This window comes from Mus musculus, chromosome 18 (assembly GCF_000001635.26).
Source record: "Mus musculus strain C57BL/6J chromosome 18, GRCm38.p6 C57BL/6J".
In the NCBI taxonomy this organism is placed as follows: Eukaryota; Metazoa; Chordata; class Mammalia; order Rodentia; family Muridae; genus Mus; species Mus musculus.
In genome coordinates this window covers 25,167,640-25,194,112 of record NC_000084.6, presented here as the reverse complement: position 1 = coordinate 25,194,112, position 26,473 = coordinate 25,167,640, and the positions used below count along the sequence as shown (strand labels likewise).

At 40.1% G+C, this 26,473-nt stretch overlaps 2 protein-coding genes across 16 annotated transcripts in view; one reads left to right on the top strand and one right to left on the bottom strand.

Annotated features, from left to right (window-relative positions):
- The window catches only part of AW554918 (expressed sequence AW554918), a 298,592-nt gene extending 273,209 nt beyond the window's left edge, over positions 1-25,383 (bottom strand). For 10 of the 13 annotated variants that reach the window (XR_003952505.1, XR_001782355.2, XR_001782354.2 and 7 more), the window contains exons 1-4: positions 25,027-25,383; positions 19,391-19,426; positions 18,628-18,770; positions 11,964-12,058 (exon numbers count right to left, since the gene is read on the bottom strand). Coding sequence is in view for 10 of the 13 variants with exons in the window: in XM_006525833.4 (XP_006525896.3) it covers positions 11,964-12,058; positions 18,628-18,770; positions 19,391-19,426; positions 25,027-25,324 (572 nt within the window). In the remaining 3 variants the exon portion in view is untranslated. Of the gene's footprint in view, positions 1-11,963; positions 12,059-18,627; positions 18,771-19,390; positions 19,450-19,969; positions 20,056-24,852; positions 24,918-25,026 lie in introns of those variants that run through there. The other 3 variants (XM_017317876.2, XM_017317879.2, NM_001033532.3) reach the window with 3 other exon arrangements.
- Tpgs2 (tubulin polyglutamylase complex subunit 2) overlaps positions 25,180-26,473 on the top strand; it is a 41,711-nt gene continuing 40,417 nt past the window's right edge. For 2 of the 3 annotated variants that reach the window (NM_001142698.1, NM_001004361.2), the window contains exon 1: positions 25,236-25,586. In NM_001142698.1, coding sequence (NP_001136170.1) covers positions 25,505-25,586 — 82 coding nt within the window. In that variant the 5' untranslated portion in view covers positions 25,236-25,504. Of the gene's footprint in view, positions 25,587-26,473 lie in introns of all 3 variants that reach the window. The other variant, XR_003952537.1, reaches the window with a different exon arrangement.

Here is a 26,473-nt window from a genome sequence, read left to right as displayed (position 1 = left end):
CGTTCCCTCGATTTTTCACATCTAATGCTTCGCTGCAGTTACCCTTTTTACCATGGGATAGGGAAATAGCGCCTGTGCAGGAACCAATGCAGCTTCAGTTAAGGGGATTGCTGTGCTTTCAAATGATTCAAAATATTTCTCAGAAATGTGTTGTTGTTGTGTGGTGTGAATGGTAGTTGCACAGATCTTTCTCCTCTGAGTATGCTAGTGGGAAGGGCATGGGGTAATGCAAGTTTTTATTGGAATGGGTCTAGTGTGTTTGAAACCTCTGTATCTCAACTTGCTGGAGGGCGCAATGCTTCCTTTAAGGCTATGCCTGTTTGTTTGTGGCCTCCTTTTGTGTTTATTGTTTATAATGGTAGTTATGAGAATAATATTGTTAATTGTAGTAGTGATATTTGTTATCATAGTATGTGCTGGAATGCATCTGAATATCATTTAGCTGTTGTGACTAGGATGCCTCACTTTGTACCTTGGCCTGTTCAAGCTCCTTCTGCTATGACTTTGTTTAGACCTAAGAGGGATTTTTGGTATTACTGCGGCCATTGTCACTGCTATAGCAAATTTCTGCCACTGCAGCCACGGCTGTGGCCATATCCCTTACCTCTGTGGTACAAACTGCCGTGGCTGTGAGTAATTTATCCTCGGGTGTTGCAGATATCTCAGTACCTTAAAGACTGGCCAGCTGAATCTACAGCTGTCTCCCGCTTGAAAGAGTGGGCCAGAATTGTTGGAGTTGCCCTGTTTCTGATATTAATCAGCATCATGGCCTTTTGGTGCATTTGCCATATACAGTTTCGTCAGCGCAGAACCCAAGCCTTGATGATACAGGCTTTTGCAGCAGTGGAAACAGGACAGTCTCAAGTGTGGCTTGGCATGCTAGAGAAGTAGTCAATGACGGGTTAGACTCCCTGGGCGTGTCAACAACCTAAGACAGGGATCAAACCAAAGCTGTTTGTCTCCCAATGACGGGTAAGGGGCACTGCCGCAGGGGGCAACCTAAGACAAACATTCTCTCTGCCAAAAAAGAAAAAAGGGGGAAAACTACTTGTCGCTTCTGTCTCCGACCAGCAGAAAAGAGCTTCGACACAGCATTCTTCTCAAAGAAGTTTATTCAGGAACCTTTCAACATGCAAGCAGGAATCTCTCTCTAGCCCCCAATTGCAATCCCTTATATAACCCCTCAATCACACCCCATCAGCCCAGACCCTGTAATCTCAGTTCATTGGCCTTTGTCAAATGGCCTGATCTTGTGTCATGGTGCGCCTGCACAGCTCTCACGATGGACGTGGCTTATTTTTGGGTGTATGAGGAAGTCAGGTGCAAGTCATAAGACTTGGCTGCAGTCCTGGGTGCCATCTTGGGACTACTGCCATACCCGCTCCCCACAAGTTTGACCTCTGTAAAAGCTAACATATATTACTGAAACATATCTAAATATCTCTGTAGTTTTAGATTATTCAAATACTTTAAAACTTTTAAAAATTTGAGTATAAGATGATAAGAATGTCTTTAACAAAGGCTTAAAGACAACATACACTGAATTATCAATAATTATTTTATAATCAATTTAATAGGGTAGGAATAAAGATATTAACTTCTAAAGTTTTAACTTGAGAATATTTATTTCTCACATGTTATAATTCAAGAAACTCACAGTTGCAATTTTGAGGCAGCAAACCAAACAAGTGCTCCTTGGGTTTCCTGAGAAACTGCTTTGTGCTTCCTTGTGTACAAGTGGCTTCTTCCCTCCTGCTTATTTCAGGTGTGTGCAATCCTAATTTGTTACAGCAGGTACACAAAATGAATTTTGGTGGACAATAATCATAGTCCATAAGCTCCTGGACAGCATGCATGGAGCTGATACTGCAGAAAAGCTAAATGCTTAGGAGATGTGTGTGTGTGTGTCAATGGGCTTCACTGACAACCTCTCAATTTTTCTTAACCAAAATGTGGGTGGGGCATGAGTCTAAATAAATCTATCCAAGCGAAAAAATTGTCACTCATGGCTGTGTGTCAATGTCACACAAAATGGAAAAAGTACTTACTACAGGAAATCTAACTTTGTGCAGGAGGCAGAGTCTCGTCAGACTACAAGAAAGACTGTTAAATGCACAGTAATTAGTCAAAACATTCTTTGAGTAACAGATCTCAGAATCCACCATCTAAAGTGGAATTTATACATTCAAACTGTTGGACATTTATAAAAGCCCAGTAAAGTTCAATAGCTTTCTATCCAAATGAAGTTAAAGGGCCATCTTCTGTTGAAATTTTCTATTAATAAATTATAAGACTTCCCCCTAACCCCAAAATGTTCCATAAAAGCTTCAAAAAGGAAGTAAAAACTCTTAAGTAACTGAAAAATCAAAGTCTAATATTTCTATTGCAGGGCAATATACATTTAATTCTTACCTAATGGTTATAATCAATGTTTTTTAAAGGAGAAAATGAAATAATGATCTACTACTCAGTTTACAATTTGAAACTAATAGGGCTTTTTTTTTCCATCTCAGAAATGTCAAGTAGAACTAGCAAACTGTCCTCTGGGGAAAATTAGAGTATCTGGGCCTAAAAAGGAGCTTATCCTCAAATAAGTTACAGCACAAACAGTCTCTTGGGAATGGTGCATGAACCGGCAGTGGAGACAGGAAAAGAAACGGGGTTTGAGATTGCTCTAGAATAGAGTTCATCTTCAGTCAGAACTGCAACTGTGACTAGAATTATTTGAATATGTTGAAACATATTTTCCTACAAAAATAAAGCCAACAGCTACTAGTACACAGCCCCCGTTGCCACCTTAAAGGTCCTAGTAAACAAGGAGATGCACAGAGTGAACTGTCACCATCTTTCAGCAAAACCTATAATGTTTTATAAATTTTCACTGTTCAGGGCTATAAATGGTGCCTGCTTTTCCCATCTATGCAAACAATTCATTCGTGCTACTGTGAAAGACTTTCTGAAGTCATACAATTCAGTCCCTGTAACAAGAATTCTCTCTATCCCAAATCCTTCTAGAGAAAACTCAGACAATATTCCACTCACCCTTCTGCACATGTAACTCAATACCAGATATCCGAGGAAAGCCTCTCCATTTACCTGAAACCCATATGTCAGCTCATTCCTTAGTATATTTTTCCATAAGCAACATAATTCACATCACCATAACTTTGTTGCATTCTCCATTAGTCTCTAAATTTTGGTTTACCCCTGTATGTTATTATTATTAGTGCTGTTAACACAGTGGAAAAGTCCCTAAATATACGTAGATTATTAAGGAAGCATAGCCATACACTTAACAGCAGAAATATCAACGTCTATATTACCTGCTAGCACAATTTTGCTCACTCATCTTCACTGTGAATGAGGGATGCCTTTTCATTTATCTGCGCTGTCTAATCATCATGCCTTCCTATAAGTAAATTTCAAACTTCTCCTGAATAATGCCCAGAGGTTTGTATGAGAGCTGAAACTTCTTACATGTGCTATATCATAAAAGAAATGTGATCTTTTTTTTTTTTTCTTTTTTCACACAGGGTATCACTCTGTAGAACAGGCTGGTCTCAGAGATCTGCCTCACTCTGCTTCCCCTAGTGCTGGATCGAATGTGCGACCACACTTTGATATTTAGTACATGAGGTATGCCATACCCTCTTATGAAAATCACCACACAGCCACAACAACCTAAGTACTCAAGCAAGCATTTAGCCAGACCCAAGTCTCTATGTCTCAGTGAGCACTGACACAGCTACAAAGGCCTTTTGGAGCTGGAAACTCTGCCTAAGATTTTACACTTTCAACATCAATTACATTTTTATGTCTTATTTACCACATTTATAAAAGCTATCACAATGTTAAAATTAGAAAACAATTAGCTCTATATTCTCTTTCACAAGGTATATCGCTTACCTATACTCTGCCTTTCCTCAATACCTAAATCTCACTCTTTCCTTTTGCTTTCTACTCATATATACAAGATCCAGTTACAATTGCTCCCACGTACATGTTATAGGTTAAAATCCACATATGAAGGCAAATATGTGGACTTTCTCTAAGCTCTTGTTACAGAGCATCAGTACAGATATGAAACAGGAGGTTCACATAAGGAGCCTCTATATAGCTCTGTCCAAGATACAAGTACATTTTCCCACATAACATTACCAAAGTCAAGACCCTATTTCAGAAAAATGAGAGATGCAGGCCTTGGGGATAACTCTTGTAAAGACACTTTAAACATCAAAATAAATATTTTAAAAATAAGTTAACATTATGTCTTTATACTATATTATCAGCTGTAACTGAAAAAGAAAACGAGAGAAAGAAAAGTACTTGTTCTGTAGGTTTGCTGAGAGCTACTGAATTCTACAACCTTCTGAAAGTATGCTGCCAATGGCCAGTGGTGGGTGCCAAGCAATCCCAGGGTCAGGTTGCCTTAAATAATGCTAAAAGATTTGCATTTGAGCCGAAGCTTAAATGGTGTACTTAAACACATCACAGAAACACATCGTGTTTCTAATGCTTCTGGCGCTCTTCTCCCTTTGGTTTGACCTTATACAAGGTAAATGTAATCCTTCATGGCAAATATTTCTACTGAAAAGATACAAATTAAGATAGCTTTTAAAACCCCAGCCTAACACTTTCTATTAATACTCCATCGTTATTCTCTATTTAATCAAAATTGAGCCTATTGATTTTAAAAAATGATATACTAGACAAGGCAAGAAAAACACAAAAGCAGCAGATTTTGCCTTACTTTATATGATGCGATTTGTAAGGCAAAGTTTTCTCATGAATAAGCAACTACATTTAAACATTCTTTTTATAAAGAACACAGTTTTTTCTCTTCAGAATAAAACTTGAGCTTTCATTTCCTCTCTATTTTACTTTTTATTTTCTTCTTGAATAATGAGCAGAATTGGGGACAGTCAAAATCTAAATTGTATATAGATGACATCTGCACAGAGGAGTTGCTCAGAGCAGGGGACCAGCTCCCAGGGAGGTAGATGTAAAAGAGTACACACACACAGGCCTAGGAGATGGAGACTCAGGTAGGACAAAAGAGTATCATGGGGAGACAGTTAGCCACTTATGCTGTACTAGGGCCTAAGTGTTGACTCAGACCCCAAGTATGATGGGAGACTTATGCAGGGCTTTAAGGCAGATGCAGATAGAGCATAGCCAATAAGGAATCAACACAGTGTTCATATTAAATTACCCTGAAGCAGCATATCAGACCATAAAGAGCTAAGAAGGATAAGCACTCAGTGGGCAGCCCTGTGAGCAGTATCAGAACACAGGCAAAAAGAACAGTTACCAAGAAAGCATAGACTATTGTGCAATGACAGAGCTTGTGGTGAGTGAGGAAGATACACTCCCCAGGGATGGCCTAGCATAAAATCAAGGCCTAAGCAGAGGAAAGAGAACATTCAAACTGTAAGAAGAGATCAATTCAAAGAAAACCAGTGGGGAGAGAGGAAAACAAAGGCAGAGAGTGGCCCAGACTGCTGTGCTGTAGAAACAGGAAAAAGAAGGCATCCGTGGAGAGGGGCTGGTGGCCTGGAATGGGAAAGAAATTAATTTTTTAATTTTACCACTTTACTGGAGAATACTAACAAAAATTTAAAACTAACCACTTCAAAACAGTCTTGATGGCATATGCATATAACCCTAGCATTTAGGGGGCTCAGGCAGGAAAACTTCAAGTTCAAAGCCAAACTCAGCTAAATACATATATAGAGGGAGAGGGAGAAGAAGTTGGAGAGAGAGTAACTCTAAAACCTAAAATCAAAGCTAACCTAACACCAATTTCATACACATTTTCCAAGAAATTATAAGGAGGAAAATCGCTGACTATACATGAGGCTGTTATTACCATGACATGAACCAAAGTAACAGTACAAAAGCACACAACTTCAGACCAATACCTCTCATCAACTTTGCTATAAAATTCAGAAAAGCAAATCAAACTGTTCCATACAGGAAATCAGTTTTTACAACCTAAGCTTAATACATAGCTTTAACCTTGAGTTATATATACTTCCATGTCCCAACAGAGAATAATGTATATGTGTGCAGTGCTAACCATTTGAGAAAACAGCCAAGGCATTAAAAACAACCTTAAACAGAGCAAATACCCCATAAATACTGGGAGCAATATGTGATAAAGGTTGATAACATCTCTTTGCAATTTTGAGTTCTATTCCGTATTATTTAAAGTAAATAAAGTCACCCTTTTCCTTGTAAATTCTGCTAAAGAGCTCTGCAAAGAACAGCTTGTTTCTTTCCCACACCATGTTTTCTGTGCAGTTCAACAAATACAGAGCAAAGCCTTTTCATCAGATCAGACAAAAGACATGGGAGAAGGGGAACAATTCAAATTGAAGCTTATGCTTGGTCAAATTAATCCAAAGATTTTAGATTTCTTAATTTTGATTTTGATTCCTTAATGTGTTTATCAATATAACAACATATAATTGATCTATAGTTTGAAATACTACTGTGTCAGTAGAGGTTTTTCTTTTTTCTTTTGTTTTAGTGGCATTGACAAGCTTGTGCCAGTCATTATGGAAGACTAGCTTTGGTCGTTTTCAAAATAAGAACAAAGTGAGAAGAGTCATTCCACTACGTATTAAAATAAATAATAATAAATAATAAATAATAAATAATAATAAATAATAAATAAGAACAAAGTGAGAAGAGTCATTCCACTACGTATTAAGGCTTTCTGTGCTGTACATGTACAGTAATGAAGGCTGAGGCACAGGCAGGCAGGGCAACCAAAGCAGGAACCCAGGAAGAGGCTCAGAAAAACATGCACCTATTAGTTTCTAACAGAAACACACAAAAGATTTCTATATATGGTACAGGCGTAAGTGTACCTCAATAACAACAACAAGCACTAAAAAACTCAACTCAGACATTCATAATACAAAAACCAACTCAACTGGATCATTGACTAAAAAGAATTTTTAAAAAGCCATATTTATCTAGTTAAGGTTAAAAGATTTTAGGCTATGGAAGACCTGAGGATAATGAGGCAAGCCACAGAGGAGGAGGAAATATTTTACCACTCCATAGCCAACAAAATATCTATATTTACAACACATAACAACTCTCAAAACTCAATAAAAATGCCCAAACATTCTGGTATGATATAGCCAAAAGAATGCACTCAGTTCCAGTGAAGATATAGTCAGGAAAAAGAACATGAAATCATGTCTATTATTACTGACCATTACAAAAAGACAAACAAACCAAGATATCACTAATGCCCATGAAATTCTTAAAATTAAAATTACAAAGTTAGAATTCCAAACACCAGAGTTTTGTTTGTTTGTTTGTTTTTACATTGTAGGTGGGAATGTAAAATGCTACATCCTTTTTGAAATGTGGTTTCTTAGAAAATAAAACACATTTAATCCCAAAGAAAACAAAATTTTATGTGCACGTGAAAATCTATACTTGAATGTTTGTAGCAATTTCATTTGTAACTGTCAAAAATTAGAAAGAATTCTAATGATTTCCAATAGATGAACAGTTAATCAATTTAGCACCTCTACACCAAAAGGAAAACAATAAAGATGGAAAAAAAAATACCGAAACACTTACAACTTGGAAGGCTTCAAAGAATTATACTGACCAAAAAGATCAATCTGAAAAAAAGTCAAAAAATATCTGATCCCATTTATATAGTTTTCTTGACACACTGCCATTTTAGTAATAGATTAACAGCAGATTAACAAGAGTTTTGGACTAGGGAAGGGAGTAGGAAATAAAGAGTCTCTGCTGAGGCTGGGGTTGATGGAGCAAAGGTTAAAAGTGCTTGCTGCTCTTCCAGAGTACCTGAGTGAACCCGTGTCAGATGGATGACAACCACCTGAGACTGCAGGTCTAGAGAAGCCAACATTCTTTTCTGGCTTCTATGAACACCTACATACATGTGCATAAATGCAAAATTTATGTGCAAATAAAGTGGTAAATACTTGCCTACCATGTACAAGGCCCTAGTCAATTTCAAGCACCTCAAAAAACCAAAAGAAATGCACAACCCTTGTAACAGAACTACTCAGAACTTTTCTATGGTAACTTTAACAAATCTATAATGGATACATGTAAAACTGGTGATCTCTGTAAAGAACAGACAAGTTCTGGGAATGTCAGTGTTCTGGTTGTAATAGTATAGCTGTAGTTAATCAAAATATTACCATCAGTGGATACCGGGTAAAGGGTGAATAAGTTCTCTATACATATATAACAGCTATAATAATAGCTACAGCTATTTCAAAATAAAAAGTTATTCTCTCTCTCTCTTTTTTTTTTTTTTTTTTTTGGTTTTCCAGACCGGGTTTCTCTGTGTAGCCCTGGCTGTCCTGGAACTCACTTTGTAGACCAGGCTGGGCTCGAACTCAGAAATCCACCTGCCTCTGCCTCCCAAGTGCTGGGAGTAAAGGTGTGCGCCACCACGCCCGGCTTATTCTCTTTTTTTAAAGAAATTAAAAGGTCATTTTTCTACTTAATTTTATTTCTGTGAATCCTAGACCTCTGTATTAGAATAAAATTCAAGTTTATCAAGTCTGGTACTAATAAAAAATAAGTAGCAACATAAATAGGGCTCATTCTTCACTAAGAATTCCAATGTACTAATAACTACTAACACGCTTTGGGATATACAAAGTAGCTACTACAATACCATGCCATAATGGAGGCACACTCCTCAGATGCATCTTACGATAGTGGTACAAACCTACATTTGAATAGTTCCAATGAGTCTCCCTTGCAATATTGCTATAGTTTTAATACAAATGGTCCAAAGGCCCATATGTCACATGCTAGTCCCCTAGTGCAGGAATTTTGAGGTAATGCCTTGGGAGAAGGTCCTTGAAGCTCAATGGAAGTGGGACCTTGAATGTGAGTATTTGGGCAATACAAAGCCTTTTTTAAAAAGTCTGTTTCTAAGGTAAGTAATATTGTGACTATTGTGAAGGGTGTTGTTTCCCTAATTTCTTTCTCAGCCTGATTATCCTTTGAGTAAAGGAAGGCTACTGATTGGTTTGAGTTAATTTTATATCCAGCCACTGTGCTAAAGTTCTTTATCAACTTTAGGATTTCTCTGGTGGAATTTTTGAGGTCACTTAAGTAGACGATCATATCATCTGCAAAGAGTGATATTTGACTTCTTCCTTTCCGATTTGTATCCCTTTGACCTCCTTTTGTTGTCTAATTGCTCTAGCTACAACTTCAAGTACTCTGTTGAATAGATAGGGAGACAGTAGGCAGACTTGTCTAGTCCCTGATTTTAGTGGGATTGCTTCAAGTTTCCCTCCATTTAGTTTGATGTTGGCTACTGGTTTGCTGTATATTGCTTTTACTATGTTTAGGTGTGGGCCTTGAATTCCTGATCTTTCCAAGACTTTTAACATGAAGGGGTATTGAATTTTGTCAAATGCTTTCTCCACATCTAATGAAATGATCATGTGGTGTTTTTTTTTCCTTGAGTTTGTTTATGTAGTGGATTAGGTTGATGGATTTCCATATACTGAACCATCCCTGCATCCCTGGGATGAAGCCTACTTGATTGTGGTGAGTGAATGATTGTTTTGATGTGTTCTTGGATGCAGTTGGCAAGAATAGAATTGAAGACCCAGAAAGGAACCAACACACATATGGTTTCTTGATATTTGACAAAGGAGCTAAAACCATCCAGTGGAAAAACAGTGCTGGTCCAACTGGAAGTCAGCATGTAGAAAAATGCAAACTGACCCATTCTTATCTCCTTGTACAAAGCTCAAGTCCAAGTAGATCAAGGACATCCACATAAAACCAGACACACTGAAACTTATAGAGGAGAAAGTGGGGAAGAGCCTCGAATACATGGGGACAGGGGAAAATTCCTGAACAGAACACCAATGGCTTGTGCTGTAAGATCAAGAATCAACAAATGGGACCTCATAAAATTGCAAAGCTTCTGTAAGGCAAAGGAAACTGTTAATAGGATAAAAAGGCAACCAACAGGAAAAGATCTTTACTAATCCTGTATCCAATAGAGGGCTAATATTCAATATATACAAAGAACTCAAGAAGTTAGACTACAGAGAATCAAATTACCCTATTAAAAATGGGGTACAGAGCTAAACATAGAATTCTCAACTGAGGAATACCAAATGGCTGAGAAGCACCTAAAGAAATGTTCAACATCCTTAGTCATCAGGGAAACACATATCAAAACAACCCCGAGATTCCATCTCACACCAGTCAGAATGGCTAAAAGAAAAAAAAAACTCAGGTGACAGCAGATGCTGGCAAGGATGTGGAGAAAGAGGAACACTTCTCCATTGCTGGTGGGATTGCAAGCTGGTACAACCACTTTGGAAATCAGTTTGGTGGTTTCTCAGAAAATTGGACATAGTACTACCTGAGGACCCAGCAATACCACTCCTGGGCATATACTCAGATGTTCCAACATGTAATAAGGACACATGCCCCACTGTGTTCACAGCAGCCTTATTTATAATAACCAGAAGCTGGAAAGAACCCAGATATCCTTCAACAAAGGAATGGATACAGAAAATGTGGCACATTTACACAATGGAGTACTATTCAGCTATTAAAAATGATGAATTCATGAAATTCTTAGGCATATGAATAGAACTAGAAGATATCATCCTGAGTGAAGTAACCCAATTGCAAAAGAATATACATGGTATGCACTCACTGATAAGTGGATATTAGCCCAAAAGCTCCAAATAACCAAGATACAATTCTCACACCACATGAAGCTCAAGAAGGAAAACCAAAGTGTGGGTGCTTTAGTTCTTCTTAGAAGGAAAAGAAAATACTCACAGGAGCAAATATGGAGATAAAACGTAGAACAGAGACTGAAGAAAAGGCCATCCAGAGGCTGCCTCACCTGGGTGTTCATTCCATATACAGTTACCAAACCCACATACTATTGTGGATGTCAAGGAGTGCATGCTGAAAGGAGCCTGATATGGCTGTCTCTTGAGAGGCCCTACCAGAGCCTTACAAATACTGAGAAAGATGCTGAAAGAACCATTGTACTAAGTGCAGGATTCCCAATAGAGGAGTTAAAGAAAGGACTGAAGTAGTTGAAGGGGATTGCAACCCCACAGGAAGAACAATAATATCAACCAACCATTCCCCCAAGAGCTCTCAGGGACTAAACCATCAACAAAGGAGTACACATGGCTCCAGCTGCATATGCTGCAGAGGATGGCCTTGTCATACAACAATAGGAGGAGAGGTCCTTGGTCCTATGAAGGCTAGATAGATGCCCCAGTGTAGGGGAACTGAGAGCAGGGAGATGGGAGTGGATGGGTGGGTGGGTGGAGGAACACCCTCATAGAAGCAGGGGGAGGGAGGACGAGATAGGGGGTTATGGAGGTGGGGGACCAGGAAAGGGGATAACATTTGAAATGTAAATAAAGAAAATATACAATTAAAAAAAAGTTTGTTTCCAATTGATAAATGTCATAATGACATTAGTGTTCTATTACTATGAAGAGACCATAACCAAGGCAACTCTTATTTTAAAAATAGCCTTTAATTGGGACTTGTTTATAGTTTTAGAGGTTTAGTCCATTATCAGCATGGCAGAAAGCATGGTAGCACACAGGCAGACACAGTATTGTAAAAGGAGCCAAAAGTTCTACTTTGACATCTGCAGACAGGAGGAAGAGCCAATCACTAGGCCCATCTTGAGCTTCTGAAATCCTAAAGCCCACCCCCAGTGACACTCTTCCTCTAACAAGGACACGCCTTCTCTGATAGAGCCATGTCTCCTGATTCATTCAAACAGTGACACTCCCTGATGAAGAAGCATTCAAATCTATGAGCCTGTAGGTACCATTCTTATTCAGACCACCACAGACACCATATATTAGCAATATTCTGCTCTCAAAATGAGTTGTCTCACCTATAGCTGCATGCTATATGAGGTTTTGTCTCACCTGGCCAGTTCTTTAATTAAGTTGGCAATTCGTCTTTTGTCTTCAAGGCATAAATCTTTCAATGATGCACTCTTCATTCCTCTCTTGCAGAAATTCTAGAATAAATCATCTTCTGGTTATTGTTACTAAAAACAATTTTTAACTAATTTTTAGAAATTTATCAAATTAAACATGGAAAGTGAGATTTCTTAGAAATTACTTATCTGATTGATTATTATCCATATTTTTCATTTAAACCTACTGTGAATTCCAGACATGCTAGGGAACTGATATCAAACTAGACCACATTTTGGAATTTACAAAAAATGCACACAGACAGAACTAGAAGATATGCCTGCTAATTACTAGAGAACACCTACCTTTCCCCTGGTGAATGTTAGGGTGACATGTGTCACTTGGAAGACACTGTAGCCCCAGGACAGTTTAAGATATATAAAGGCTAGCTAGGAGATACTGTTGTCAAATTTTTAAAAATCAAAATCCTGAAGGACCAGATCTAAGAAAAACTGGAATTTCCCTGCAGTGTTCTCACGTGTCAAGAACTCAGTAAGTACTTTTTACCTGTTACCCCTCTCATTTTTGCAGCAGTGCAATTAGGCAGACACTGCTCCTGTTCTCCATTAAGAGTTCACAGTTTGGCCCCAGTTACAGTGGTTAAATAACAGAGTGGTGTGGGAACTTGGACTCCAGGCTCTGTACCTAAACACTGTGCTATTCTTTTGGTTTGTTTGTTTGTAGTACATTAGCTTCTCTCCAGACAATTCCTTTAAAGCCATGAAATTCAAGGAGTCACAAGAGAACCAACACAAAAAGGGAACATTTGGTCTTAATTCTAGCATTTGTGAAAAGGCCAAAGTGACTTAACATATAACCTTTCACCTAGCCAAAACAAGGAAAGATCCTTAAAATGAATCCTGGAAATAAATAAGGGAAAGAGAACAAAGAAAGTGAATTTGGATTTTGGTATGACCAATTTAAGACACCTTTACAGACATCCTTGTGGAAATATTTGGAAAATTAGAAAGGGAAGTCTGTCACTTCATCAGAGAAACACAAAGATTCAGAACTCTCTAGTATACAGTACTCCATGAGTGGCTTAAGTTTTTATTACTTCCTTCATATAGTTTCCATGTTCAAAATTTTTCTATAACGATATGTAGAAATCAAGATAAAATACTAGTTTCTTAAAACTCATTTAAAATAAAAGACATTGGCAACCTTTTAAATTTTTAATTAATATTTAAATCTAAGTTAAACTTAAATTGCCATTTAAAAAAGAAGAGAATTAGAAGCATATGATGTCATAGGCAGACGGGCAAGATGGGCATGAAGTCAATGTTAAAGCCTGAAAAAGTCCAACTGGGGGGCTGGAGGCACTGGACTTAGCAGAAGAAGCAAGGGCAGCTGCAGGAGTAAACACCACAAACTCTGGCACCCAGGTGACAAACTTAGCAGCCATTTAAGTATTGTTGCTGTTGGTTTTCAGGGACGCTCAGACTGCTCTGAGCTTCTGACCATTCCACCTCTGCCTGCACAGGCCTGGGATTACAGACTTGTACTCCCACCACTCAGTTTATATATGGGTGCTAGGGATTGAACACACAGAGCTTCCTTGGTGCTGGTAGGAAGCACTCTGACCAACTAAGCCACCTCCCCAGCTAGCCACTGTGCTTAACAGCAAGACCTGAAAACATGCATGCATATCACCCCGAGAACAGCACAACTTGGCAGATTTCTGCACAAGCACTGCCCATTTTGTGGTTTCACGACTGCCTTTCATCTTGAAGCTCATCCTTCCATGTCCAGTACTGTAATACTGAGTTGGGACTTCAGGGACCCCATTTCTCCTTTGGCATCTGGCTGTCTGATAAACTCTGCTGTAGAAAGAGCTAGATTGAGACCAAAGTTGTCAGAAAGAAAAGGATATAATCCTTCTTGTCTGCTTCTGGTGCCTTCAGTGCCATTCCAGTCTGTTATGCTCACAAGGACAATTGGATCCAGTATATAATTGTTTCTAGAACTGAGCCTCTGAAGGGCAGACAGCAAAGCCAGTCAGGGTACCCTGTCACAGAAGTCCAAGCTTCAAATTTAAGCACATGTCCCAATGTTCTAAGTCTTACTACTTCAAACCTGTTTTTGTTCATCCAACCCCGGAAAATGGCCCCTGTGTTTTACAGTCAATACCTCACAATATCTTACTGTTTCCTTTTTGCTTTTCCAGTATCTATTTAACAACTTTCTAAAAGACAGGGTTTCTCTATGTAGCCATGGCTGTCACAGAACTCTGTAGACCAGGCTAGCTTCCAACTCAAGAGATTCGCCTGCCTCTGCCTCCCGAGTGCTGGGATTAAAGGAGTGCATCACGATAAGATATGTGTGATGGTTTCACCTTGCATGTATGTTTAAGCACCTCATGTATGCAGTGCCCAGAGAGGCCAGAATATGGCATCAGATGCCCCAGAACTGGAGTTATAGGTGGTTGTGAGTCACCAGTAGCAAGGGCTCTGAAATGCTGACCTCTTTAGTTAAAATATGTGAATAAGTACTAACATATTAGTTAAAAGAAACTTACAAATTACTATATACAGCATTAAGAATTGTCATGAATCCACTGACAAGCAAAAAACTTAGTCCCATGATACATATTGTATGAATATTTATATAAAATTCCAAATACCTAAAACTAAACATTGCTTAAAAATAAAAATACATCAGTCTGTATAGAACAGGGTTTTGAAAACTATAGCTGAAAGACAAATTTAGCTCACTATATACTTTTGTAAATGAAAATTTATTAAAAACAAAACAATAATAAAGCTCCACCAAGTCCATCCTTTGACATTTCCTAAGACCATCTCCAGGCCACAGGCACAAAGCTGTGTAACCGAGATGGATGGTTTTCATCTCAGGCCAGAGAGCAAGCCAACAACTGGACTCTACTTGAAGTCTGAACTATGGCCTGGAACGGTGTGCTGAATAAACCCTTCCCTCCCCAGGTTGCTGTGGGTCAGAGAGCATTATAACAGCTACAGAATAAAACTAGACACTGCAAACAAAACACTGAGACTGCTGAAGGAAGTGTAACTAGCTATGCTTCTCATAGCCCGTCTGGTGCACATGGTCTCATGTCAGCATCAATTACAGCAAGTACTGAAACTTGCCATTCTAGTCCAAATGCCACCCAAAAGGACAATTGTTCTGGGGTTCACCGAACATCAGTAAAAGATGAAAAATGTCTCCACAATTATACATTAGAAGTTTTCAACTGAGGAATACCAAATGGCTGAGGAGCACCTAAAGAAATGTTCAACATCTTTAGTCATCAGGGAAATGCAAATCAAAACAACCCTGAGATTCCACCTCATACCAGTCAGAATGGCTAAGATCAAAAACTCAAGTGACAGCGGATGCTAGACAGGATGTGGAGAAAGAGAAACACTCCTCCATTGCTGGTGGGACTGCAAGCTGGAACAACCACTCTGGAAATGAGTTTGGCAGTTCCTCAGAAAGTTGGACAAAGTTCTACCAGAAGATCCAGCAATACCACTTCTGGGCATATACCCAGAAGATGCTCCAACATGTAATAAGGACGCATGCTCCACTATGTTCATCAAATTCTTGTTTATAATAGCCATAAGCTGGAAAGAACCCAGATGCCCCTCAACAGAGGAATGGATACAGAAAATGTGGTACATTTACACAATGGAGTACTACTCAGCTATTAAAAACATGAATTTATGAAATTCTTAGACAAATGGATGGATCTGGAGGATATAATACTGAGTGAGGTAACCCAATCACAAAAGAACACACATGATATGCACTCACTGATAAGTGGATATTAGCCCAGAAGCTCAGAATCCTTCTTAGAAGGGGGAACAAAATATTCATGAAAGGAGTTACAGAGAAAAAGTTCAGAGCAGAGACTGAAGGAATAACCATCCAGAGACTACCCCACCTGGGGATCCATCCCATAAACAACCACCAAACCCAGACACTATGGCAGATGCCAACAAGAGCTTGCTGACAGGAACCTGATATAGCTGTCTCCTGAGAGGCTCTGCCAGTGCTTGGCAAATACAGAAGTGGATGCTCACAATCATCTATTGGACAGAGCACAGGGTCCCCAATGAAGGAGCTAGAGAAAGTACCCAAGGAGCTGAAAGGGATTGAAACCCCATAGGAGGAACATCAGTATTAACTAACCAGTAACCCCCCCCCCCCCCAAATACCTCGAGCTCCCTGCACCTAAACCACCAAACAAAGAAAACACATGGTGGAACTTGTGGCTCTAGCTGTATATGTAGCAGAGGATGGCCTTGTCAGTCATTAATGGGAGGAGAGGACCTTGGTCCTGTGAAAGTTCTATGCCCCAGTATAGGGGAATGCCAGGGCCAGGAAGCAGGAGTGGGTGGGTTGGGGAGCAGGGGGAGGGGGGAGGGGATTTTCCAAAGGGAAACTAGGAAAGGGGATAACATTTGAAATGTAAATAAAGAAAATATCTAATAAAAAATTTTTTAAAAAAAAGAAAGAAATTTTGAAACACTTTTTGTAAATAGTCTGTCAGTAAATGTTTTGGGGTACTTTGGGCTTTGTCAGATGACAGTCGCTAGAGCAACTCTATAATTTTACAAACCAGTCACAGCACAGAAAATACCTCAAAAAATGAGAATACCTAGGAAGAAGGATAAAGTCAGTAACAAAACAAACTGTTGTGTAGCTGTTTCCTCCAAAATGAAGCCCTATTTCTCCAGGAGGGAAGAGGCCTAAGATGCAGGATACTACAGAAACTGCCAAGGCTCTGAAAGTTACATCACTCCCTCAAATTCTAAAACCAAGGCACAGTTTGAGGAGAGGGCTGCTGCCTGCAAGTTGAACAGGAGGTAACTTTCTGGATTGTCACCCACAGTGGGCTAAGATTTTGGTGATGCAGCTCCCTTGAAGTCACCCAAGCTCTTGTTAGTAATCCCAGGAAATTCAATGATTTACCAAGATAGCCTAGGGTGAAACAGTGTCTTTAGAGTCCTGTCTGAGATGAATACCAGGTTGATCAGCTCTCCCCAGAAAAAGCCACACAACATAAGCAGAAAGACGATTCTGCCTGTGAGGCATAGATTACAAACACTAATGTCAACTTTTGACTGACGAAAGAAAACTTATCAATTATAGCATTACAATAAAGTGACTTTTACTTTGAAACATATTGGTTAAGACAAAACAGACCCCCCCCCCAAAACACACACACACACACACACACACACACACACACACACACACACACGTGTCACACATGTGCCAAAGGAATGTGTGAACACCATTATGAAGAAAATGAAGAAGCCAAAACCAGCACTGGCCTACAAAAGGGCAAGTAGTTCAATGGATAAAGACTACTAGCTCTGTAGCAGTTGCGAAGCATAAATAGATGATCCCCCTAGAAAACTGGTAAGACTAGCCAGATTTGGCCATCTCTGGGTTCAACATGATATCCTGCCTCATTAAGTGAAGTAGAAAGAAACTGAGGAAGAGAGCTGATGTCAAGTTCAGGCCTCCATATACACCAACATACATACGTGGACAGGCACAACACACATGTTAAAAAAGAATGACAAAAAACAGAGACTATAACTAGGGTTTTGCTGCAATCCTACTACTCGGGGGTTGAGGGGGTGGGGCATGGGGGTGGCGGGCAGGGGCAAGGAAATCATGAGCTCAAGGCCAGACTCAGTTACATAGGAAAGTTAAGAAAGTCTACCTGGTATATAAGAGCCCCTGGCTCAAAAAACAAAAACAAAACAAAAAGTTTTGTTTTGTTTCTCTTAAACATAGAATAAAACAAAACAAAATTTTTAAAAAGTAACATCATTTTCTAAGTGAAAGGCATAATAATTCAGGCTGATTTTCTATATACAAATTTCATTCTAATATAAAAGTATCAGCCATCAACAAATAAATTTCTAAGAACAAAAACTTAAAGAATACCTAATCATAAAAAGTAAATTTGACTTACCAATCAATGCAAGAAAAATGTAAAATGTAAAATTTAAATATTTCGAGAACTAATAAGAGAATTCATTTTCTTGGCTAAAGCTTAAAGCACATCTATCCTTTTTGGAGCAAAACTCTTGCAAAGTGATATTTTATACTGATACTTAGCACTATCAAGGATCATGAAAGGTTTTGTACTTCCTAAAGACACAAAAAGGCCCTCCTTTGAAGGTTTTTGTATCTTTACTGAGCAGTATATATAAAAGTAACAAGCTAGGGAGAGGCTCAGTCACTAAAGTGCCTGTCACTCAAGCACGAGGACCTGAGTCCAAATGAGGACATAGTAGCATTTGTTTGTAACTTCACCACTAGACAGGACTACAAGACAGAGACAGGTACACCCATAGAGCCTGACCAGGGGGATTCAATAAGAGACCTGTGTTACAAACCAAAGGCCCCCACGGAAACAAGCAGAACAAAACAAAGTGGAGTGATAGACAAGTAGAGGAGAATAACCAACTTCTCGTTTCCACACACGCATACATGTGTGCACCCATGGCCCCACTCCACACACACACACACACACACACACACACACACACACACACACAAGCATGCATACATGCATGCATGCAACATGTATACACACAAAAACCTGGACAAGTAAAACATTACTGACCTGTTCGGCTACTGAATCTCCAGCACCTTTTAAAGACTCCATGGAGACGGAAGCATCAGTCACCCTGGAAGCCTTAACTTTAACATCAACTTTTGGATTTATCAACTTGACTCTTGATCTTGTATTTCCTTCTGTGGAGATTCCTAAGGATGTTTATTAAACAAGACTTCAGAATTTGATCTTATTAAGTTTTTCAATTTAAAACTCCTGTGTGTGTGTGTGTGTGTGTGTGTATGTATGTGTGCATGTGTGAAGAAGATTAAAGAAATAATTCAGTTAGATGCTACAGACATTCATAAGTCACATTAAAAGCAATAAATCAAATCGTACTGAGATAACATTGAGGAAATTATAGGATTGTTTTACCTAGAGTAACTTCAATGATTCCCTCTGACTACTCTTCCAACTGAACAATCAATAAGCATATCTTGTATTTAACCTGAATCAACTTTTTATATTTTTCTTTGAGATATGAAATGTAAATTTTCAAAAAAGAATCTCTTTTCTTTAATAAATGAAGCACTTTTATAAACCATAAATGCGGGCTTGCCCAGCCAGACCCCATGATGAGCCACTATTTCAGATCTTAAGAGGATGTAGTCCAATATTTTAAAACATTTGCTTTTTAAATTTTGTTTTGACAATTTTTTTACATTCAAATGACTTGTTCCACACCCAAATGCACATACAAGGTTGTCCCAGTGTTTACTTTTCTCCGACACTTAAGAAATGAGGGAAGCGTCAAGAGCTTTAGACGTCATACCTGGAACGTAAGCCACCGACTGGTCTTCATCAGAAACTGCAGAGACATAAAGGAAAGGACTCCAGAGCACTAAGGTCCACGCTGCCCTTGTTCTGCACACTACCTTATCGCTTTTGACCTTACAACTCAGAATTTATCCTTCCTTCCTACTTCTTAGAAAATGGAAACAGAATGAGAATTTTACACAACACAATTTTCCCCCACACTTGCTCCCAAACAGGAATACTTCTCTGATATGCACTCTGCTATTTTGCCACTTTCCTCTTACAAACCATGCACAGCATATGAAAAATAAATCATTTCAAAATAGACATTTGCTCTGAAGGTCAAAAAACGTTTTAGGGAAGTCAGTCATACAAACACTAAGGAATATTTACTCTTCTGTAATACATTTATAAAATGTCCCAACAAGTCCTACTATAGAGCCATGAGAAAAATCTAGGACTAAAAAATAAATATTTTCAAAATACCTAATAAAAAATATTTTCAATTTCAAAAGGAGAAATTCAGAAAACATAGGCAGACAGACACACATTTTTTCAGTTGCACAAACTATGCTCCAGATAGCAGTGCTCTTACTTAGGAGATAATGTAGGGGGTCCTCCATGGATGTCCTGCAAATAGGTTATCTTTTCTCGATCACTCACAAAGGAGTCTGCTCACAACTGGAGGAGAAGAGCCAGAATGAAAATGGGAACCCTATTCAGCTTCATAAGCTCAAATATGTCTGCCTCTCTCCTCCTCCAATCCTGATACACTGCCACCACTCGTACTCTCAGCTAATAATCTGTTTTCTATTGCCTTAAGACCTTCCAATGGTCCCTTATTGCTAACAGAAGTGTTCACACCCCAATCTATAAGCAATGGAGAAGCTCTTACACATGCACAGACACACAGACACACACACACAGACACACACACACAGACCACACCCACCCTTTATCCCCTTTCTCCCAAGGATTTTGCTGCTTATGTTTTCAATCCTGTTCTCCTCAATCAACCTTTTGTTTCCTATTAAGTTTCCCTGTCAGCATCTAAAGATGTGCTACTCTCTACTTTTCTCAAGATAGGAAACTAAATCCCTTAACCTTGCATCCCGTTACTACATTTCTTCCTCTTTTACATCAAAACTTCTCCTGAGAAACTTTCCAGTGTTTCCACTTCCTCTACTAATTAGTCATAAACCTATCCCAACCAAGCCTTGATTTTATCAACCCAACAAAACTATTTCTAATACCCCAATATTGGTGAACCTATTAATTAATTCATAGGCTTCTTTGCATTGATCAATGAATAGGATTTGATATAAATGACCACTCACCAAAAGTGGTTTGCTTAGCTTCATATATACCGCACTCATAGTTTTCCTATGACTTTTATAACAATTCTTGCTCCTTCCCCTTCAACTCCTCTAGCCTAGCCATCCCTTGTCACTTAAGAGAGTCTCAGAACTCCTGATTTAGAGGGTTTTCTTTCCTTATTCGATAAGGGATCTTAATTCTCCTGTCCTTAAGTACTATCAGTGAGCTGACTTCTGCCAAATTAATCCTTAGCTCAAGCCAACCTGCTAAATTTAACACGGACATACATAAAAGACACCTGAGGACTAAAGTCCTTACGTTCATCTCAGAGACAGCTCCTCATAAAGCCTTTCCCATACTCCTAGCTGCTCACGCCAACACCAAATCACAGAGTTAGTCTTGACTTTTACTTCATATCTCACATCCAGAAAACTCTGATGACATAACCTTCAACATATACCTACACCCCAACAACTTCTGACCAACAATGTGACATAAATCCAAATCATCTTTCCTCTCACCAGAACTACTGTCATTGCCTCCTACTGCCCTCTCTTGTCCCCACAGAAATTCCTCAATGTTCTACTTTTTACAGTGGTCAGAATGAACATTTTAAAACTCTGTCATAACTATTCAGAATAAGAATACAAGTATTTACAAGGCCTACAATGTTCAGTCTCTGATCCTACCACCCTACCGTTCTTCTTGGTTCTTGTTACAGTCCCCCTTCACTACTGGTGTCTTAGGGTTTCTATTCCTGTACAAACATCATAACCAAGAAGCAAGTTGGGAAGGAAAGGGTTTATTCAGTTTACTCTTCCACATTGCTGTTCATCACCAAAGGAAGTCCAGGACTGGAACTCAAGAAGATCAGAAAGCTGGAGCTGATGTATAGGCCATGGAGGGATGCTACTTACTGGCTTGCTTCCCCTTGCTTGCTCAGCTTGCTTTCTTAGAACCCAGGACTACAAGCCCAGGGATGGCACCACCCACGATGGGCCCTCCAACTCTTATTCACTAATTGAGAAAACGACTTACAGCTGGATCTCACAGAGGCATTTCCTCAAGGGAGGCTCCTTTCTCTATGCTAAGTCCAGCTTGTGTCAGTACAACTGGCATCCTTTGTTAGTGACTATACAAGTTCCTGTGTCAGACTTTTCATTTATAATTTCCTCAGCTAAATAGCTTTCTCAAAATCTTTAGACTTACTTAGTCATTATCTTTAGTCATACATCCTTTTTGACTGCGGCCTTTAGTGGTTAACCACATAGTTACTTAAAACTGCACAATTCCCTCCAAGTGTGGTACCTCTCCCTATTCTTTGGCCTTTATTTTTTTGTCAGGCACCTATAATTAGTAGATACATGCATTGTGTTTATTCGTAACCTTATCTCTCTAAAATGTTAACACAAAATGATGAATTTCAACCTGTATATTCAATTTTGTATGGATTCCCAAACAAAAGAATACCTAGTTTATATTAAGTCAAACACAAAGGGATAAAACTGATACTTATTTCTATGAGGTATGATCCCAACAGCTCTAATTACTAATTTTAACAAACTTTTTTTTAAATAGCATTAGAAGCTGTCTCTTCCAATACTTATAACAACTACTTTGTTTCATTAAGAACTCAAATATTTAACTTATACATAATGTCCCAACAAAGTTTTATATATATATATATATCTCAAAAGGACAACAGGTATGCCAAGTTGATACTGGACCTACATCCCACCTTATTTCTCTATTTCTTTAGTTAGAAGTATTTCAACAAGTTATAGAATGTTTTTGATGATGATAACATTTTATATCCGCAGAAGGAAAGTAGTATTTGGGATCTGGGGCAGAAGTGGAATAAAGGAAGCAACATGTGAAAGAAATAAGCTAAGTTACTTACTGTTCTCTAACCCTCCAAACAGTGAAGGAATCGTTTGCCAGCAACACAGGTATATGCAGTTACTATTTATCACAAAGACTTTCCGATAAATTCATTTTACATCAATGTAAAGTCTTCATCTATTTTTATTTAAAAACTCAATGGCAGAGATGATAATTATTGCAATGTTTTGGATCACTCCCTTATAGTCCAAAACTGTTAATATTATTATTAATACTGTTAGTCCAGCAAGTAACATTGGTAACCTAATTTAGATCCTGTAGAAAGAGTATCCACTTCTAACAGTACTATGAACTTTATGGATTACTAAAGGAATAGATTCACAACCATAAGACTGTGTTTTACTAGATGATTTAAACCATGAAACGCAATGTGGTATTCTCAGTATTCATATATAAGATGCCACATCGTGTCAGATAGCACTGCTAAATCAACTGCAGGAGATACAAACCCCTTTTTGTAAAGATGATGTTCGGTCATTGATTATCTGCTCTCAGTGATAGAAACTGAGAAATCTCTCAGTCACATTGATTTGTTTAAGTGGAGCAATGAAGAATCTTTTACTAAATAATACACAAAGAATACCAGACCATAGGTACATACCATCTGTCTTTTTTCCTAGGGAAAATTTTACCATGGAGTGGTCTGGGAAATGATCACCAATGTGACAGAAAGAAATCAAGATCCAAAGACCAAATGGTACATAACTTACAATTTTTCAGCAAATAATCAACAACAATGTAATTAAACATATCTGTATGTCCTATGAAAATATAGAATGAAAGTATCAGAGGCTGAATATTAACTGGTCATTAGAAAGCCTTAGGAAAAAAGGAGATACCAATAACTTTTCAATATCTTCCTTACATCTGAATTTCTATAGAACATAATTACCACAATTTCAATTTCTTATCATTAGTAGATAGATGGAAATGCTTTATGCTTTGCAGTAACTATTTAAAGCATGAGAAAACGTAAAAGATAGGGACTATATTATCACTTCTCTAACAAATAGTGAGTGTTATGACTACATAAGTGCTTGGAACACACTAACAACAAAAGCAAAGGTTTGGACCACACATTTTTAATTTGTTCAGTCCCAGGGAAACAGACCGTTACCTTCTCCGTTCTATATTAGAAAAATACCATTAACTGTTATAATCAAATAACTCTGTTTCCTAAGGCAAGGGTTGATCCCGATTTCCTGACTTTCTAATTTAGTACAGTGGGCCTAATGCACAGATTTGCTTCTTGACTCTAATAGGTAAAAGAAGAAAAAAAAAAAAAAAGATTTGCTTTGAGAGTGCATTGGTGCGCTTTCTTCTACAGTACAAGTCGGTAATTTCATTTGCTTCTCACCCACCTATCAGAGACAAGCGATAACTCTGTTTAGAGAGTGTACAACTCTAAACACTCAGCAGCACAGAATGCAAAAGTATTCCTCTCTGCACACATGAAACCCTAAGTAACTCAATAAAGGAAACGGGTAATACAATTTTCTAAGTTTCCCTTGGAGCTAAGCAGAATAGACTGTCCAGAATGATTCTGCCAAAGGTAACAGTAATGCCTGAAACAATGTTGTCGCCTCTCCTAGCAAGCCAACTGGCCTCTTTGCGGGCACTCAGAAACACTGATTACATTTCCTCTCTCAAGTAATGCCCCTACAGGAAAGAAGTATAACCCAAACCAAAGTTTAGGATGCAACAGCTAACCTAATCCTAGAATTGAACCACTGTGAAATCTTGTCAGTTAGTGAACTGGGAATTCTAATTACTGCGCGGCTAGAAAGCTTCACAGCCTCCTGAACAAAAACAATCCCCAAACTTCAATTTCCAGCAGGGGTGACCCACAATCTAGTAAATCAACACTGCGTCCAGGCATTTCTTATCTTATTCCCTAGCCCCAGCAGAACTCGTCCCAATGAAGCCTACACCTCTCCTAACGATGCGCTAGAAAATTCGGTGTCACTAAAGGGCCTTAGGAGACCAAAAAGGCAAATCAAACCACCTGATTTGCTCCTAGTGTTGTGCACTCGGTAATTCCAAATTAAGAGAAAAGGGCTCAGCCCAGCTAGCAACTGTGTCCACACACACTTGTTCTCCCCACCACTACAAGCTCACTTCACACCATCAGCCAGCGAGCTCCTGCAAGGGATGGCAGAGGGGCGCTTCCAGCCGTGGCTGAGACTCCCCCATTACAGGCCATCTTTGCAGAACCCCGGGCTAAGGAGGGCGGGTTACCCGTTGAGCCAGAATTCCCACCTAGAGACACGTCGTCGCCAGGTGATGGGCGAGCCGGGCACCCAGCCTGAAGTGGAAAGGCCCGCCCCTAGGCCGGGGTCCGCGCCACGCTTCTCTGGACCACATAAAGCCTCGCGCCCCCGCCCTTGCCACCCAGGAGGGCGCGGCGCCCCCTAGCAGCGGGGCAAAGGATACAGTCGCGGCTCCAGAACGCGGAGCCCGGCAGGAAGGGGCCCGCCGCGCCCGCCATCTTGAAACAACCGCCACTGGAGGCGTGGAGCCGGGGCCGCCACGCCCCGGCCGCCAGGCTTGGTCCCCATTGGCCGCTCGGCGCAGAGGCCCGCCCCCGCCTGCGCCTCCGGCCCCGGCGAGGGGAGAGGCTCCGGGCCGAGGCGAGGCGGGGTCGCGGAGATGTGAAGCGAAGCCCGGGCCAGGGTCGCGGGAACGAGCTCCCGGCGGAAGTGCCGCTGCCAAAGCCACCCGGGCCGCCCATCCTCTCCTGGCGGAGCCCTCAGGCGCTGAAAACTACAACTCCCGGCATGCCCTGAGCCCGACGGCCGCAGACCTGAGGCGGGGTCGGGCGCGTCAGCCGGCAGGCCGGCTGTCCACGGCGGCGCCGGGGACTGGGGCCGCCGCCGCCGCCGCCGCTGCGCGCGGTGTGAGGACGCGTGCCATGGAGGAGACAACGCCCCCACTGCAAGCCGGCAGCAAGCCGCACCTTGAGAAGTTGACCCTAGGCGTCACTCGCATCCTGGGTGAGTGGAGTGGGACAATGGCTAGAAAGGATGAAGGTTGAGGGCTGGGTGCTGGGTGGACTGCAGCTAAGCTGGATTTGTCTGCAGAGGGCATCCCTGCTGCAAGTTCCTTAGATGGGGAGGGAAGGAGGCGGCAATCTATCCAGGCCAGGAAAGTGTGTGCTGAGAGTTCCAGGATGGTTGCCTTGCATCTGCAAAAAGGAGTAGAAAGAGGCTGCAGGCACCTGGAAGCTTGGGGGACGCATCTCCCTGGAGGCTTCCTCAGTCCAGGCTGTATCCTTGAAATGCAAGCCTTGCTCAGTTGCAGAATGAACGGCAGGAATGATGCTGCCACTCAGTATCCAAGGCAGCCGCTGCTCAGTGCCTCTGGGTACAGCACCAAGCTGTGGAAAGGAGCCAAAGCTGGCAGCGCTGAAGGGGTTGAGAGTTGTTCTTTTCATTGTACGCCGGTTAAGTGACCACCACTCCTGGGGCTACAAGAATAAAGAAACAGTGTGGGAAAGAAGCTAACTTCCTAGTAGCTTCTTTCCCACAAACAAATCGGTAATCTCTCAGTGATTAAGGTGGCTTGCCTTTCTGGCAAGTTAAGAAGAATCATGTCCCCAGAGTTGATTGTAAATTTTTCCAGGATAAAGGAAAGGGGCGGGGTAAAGCTACCTGACAGGTTGAGAAAATATGCTTTGATGCTTTGCTCTCACAACCGAAAAGAAATAGGAGTTTCTCTACCGTGATCCACAAGTTCTCTGTATTATCTGTTTTCATCTTGCCGTGTACATTGCTTTGACTACTGCGGATATCTTGCTGTTGAGGCTATAACTTTAAAGACACTTAAGCTTGTTCCTACCTGTAACCATATTTAGTTTCCCTGGCCTGTCTCCACCTGGAAT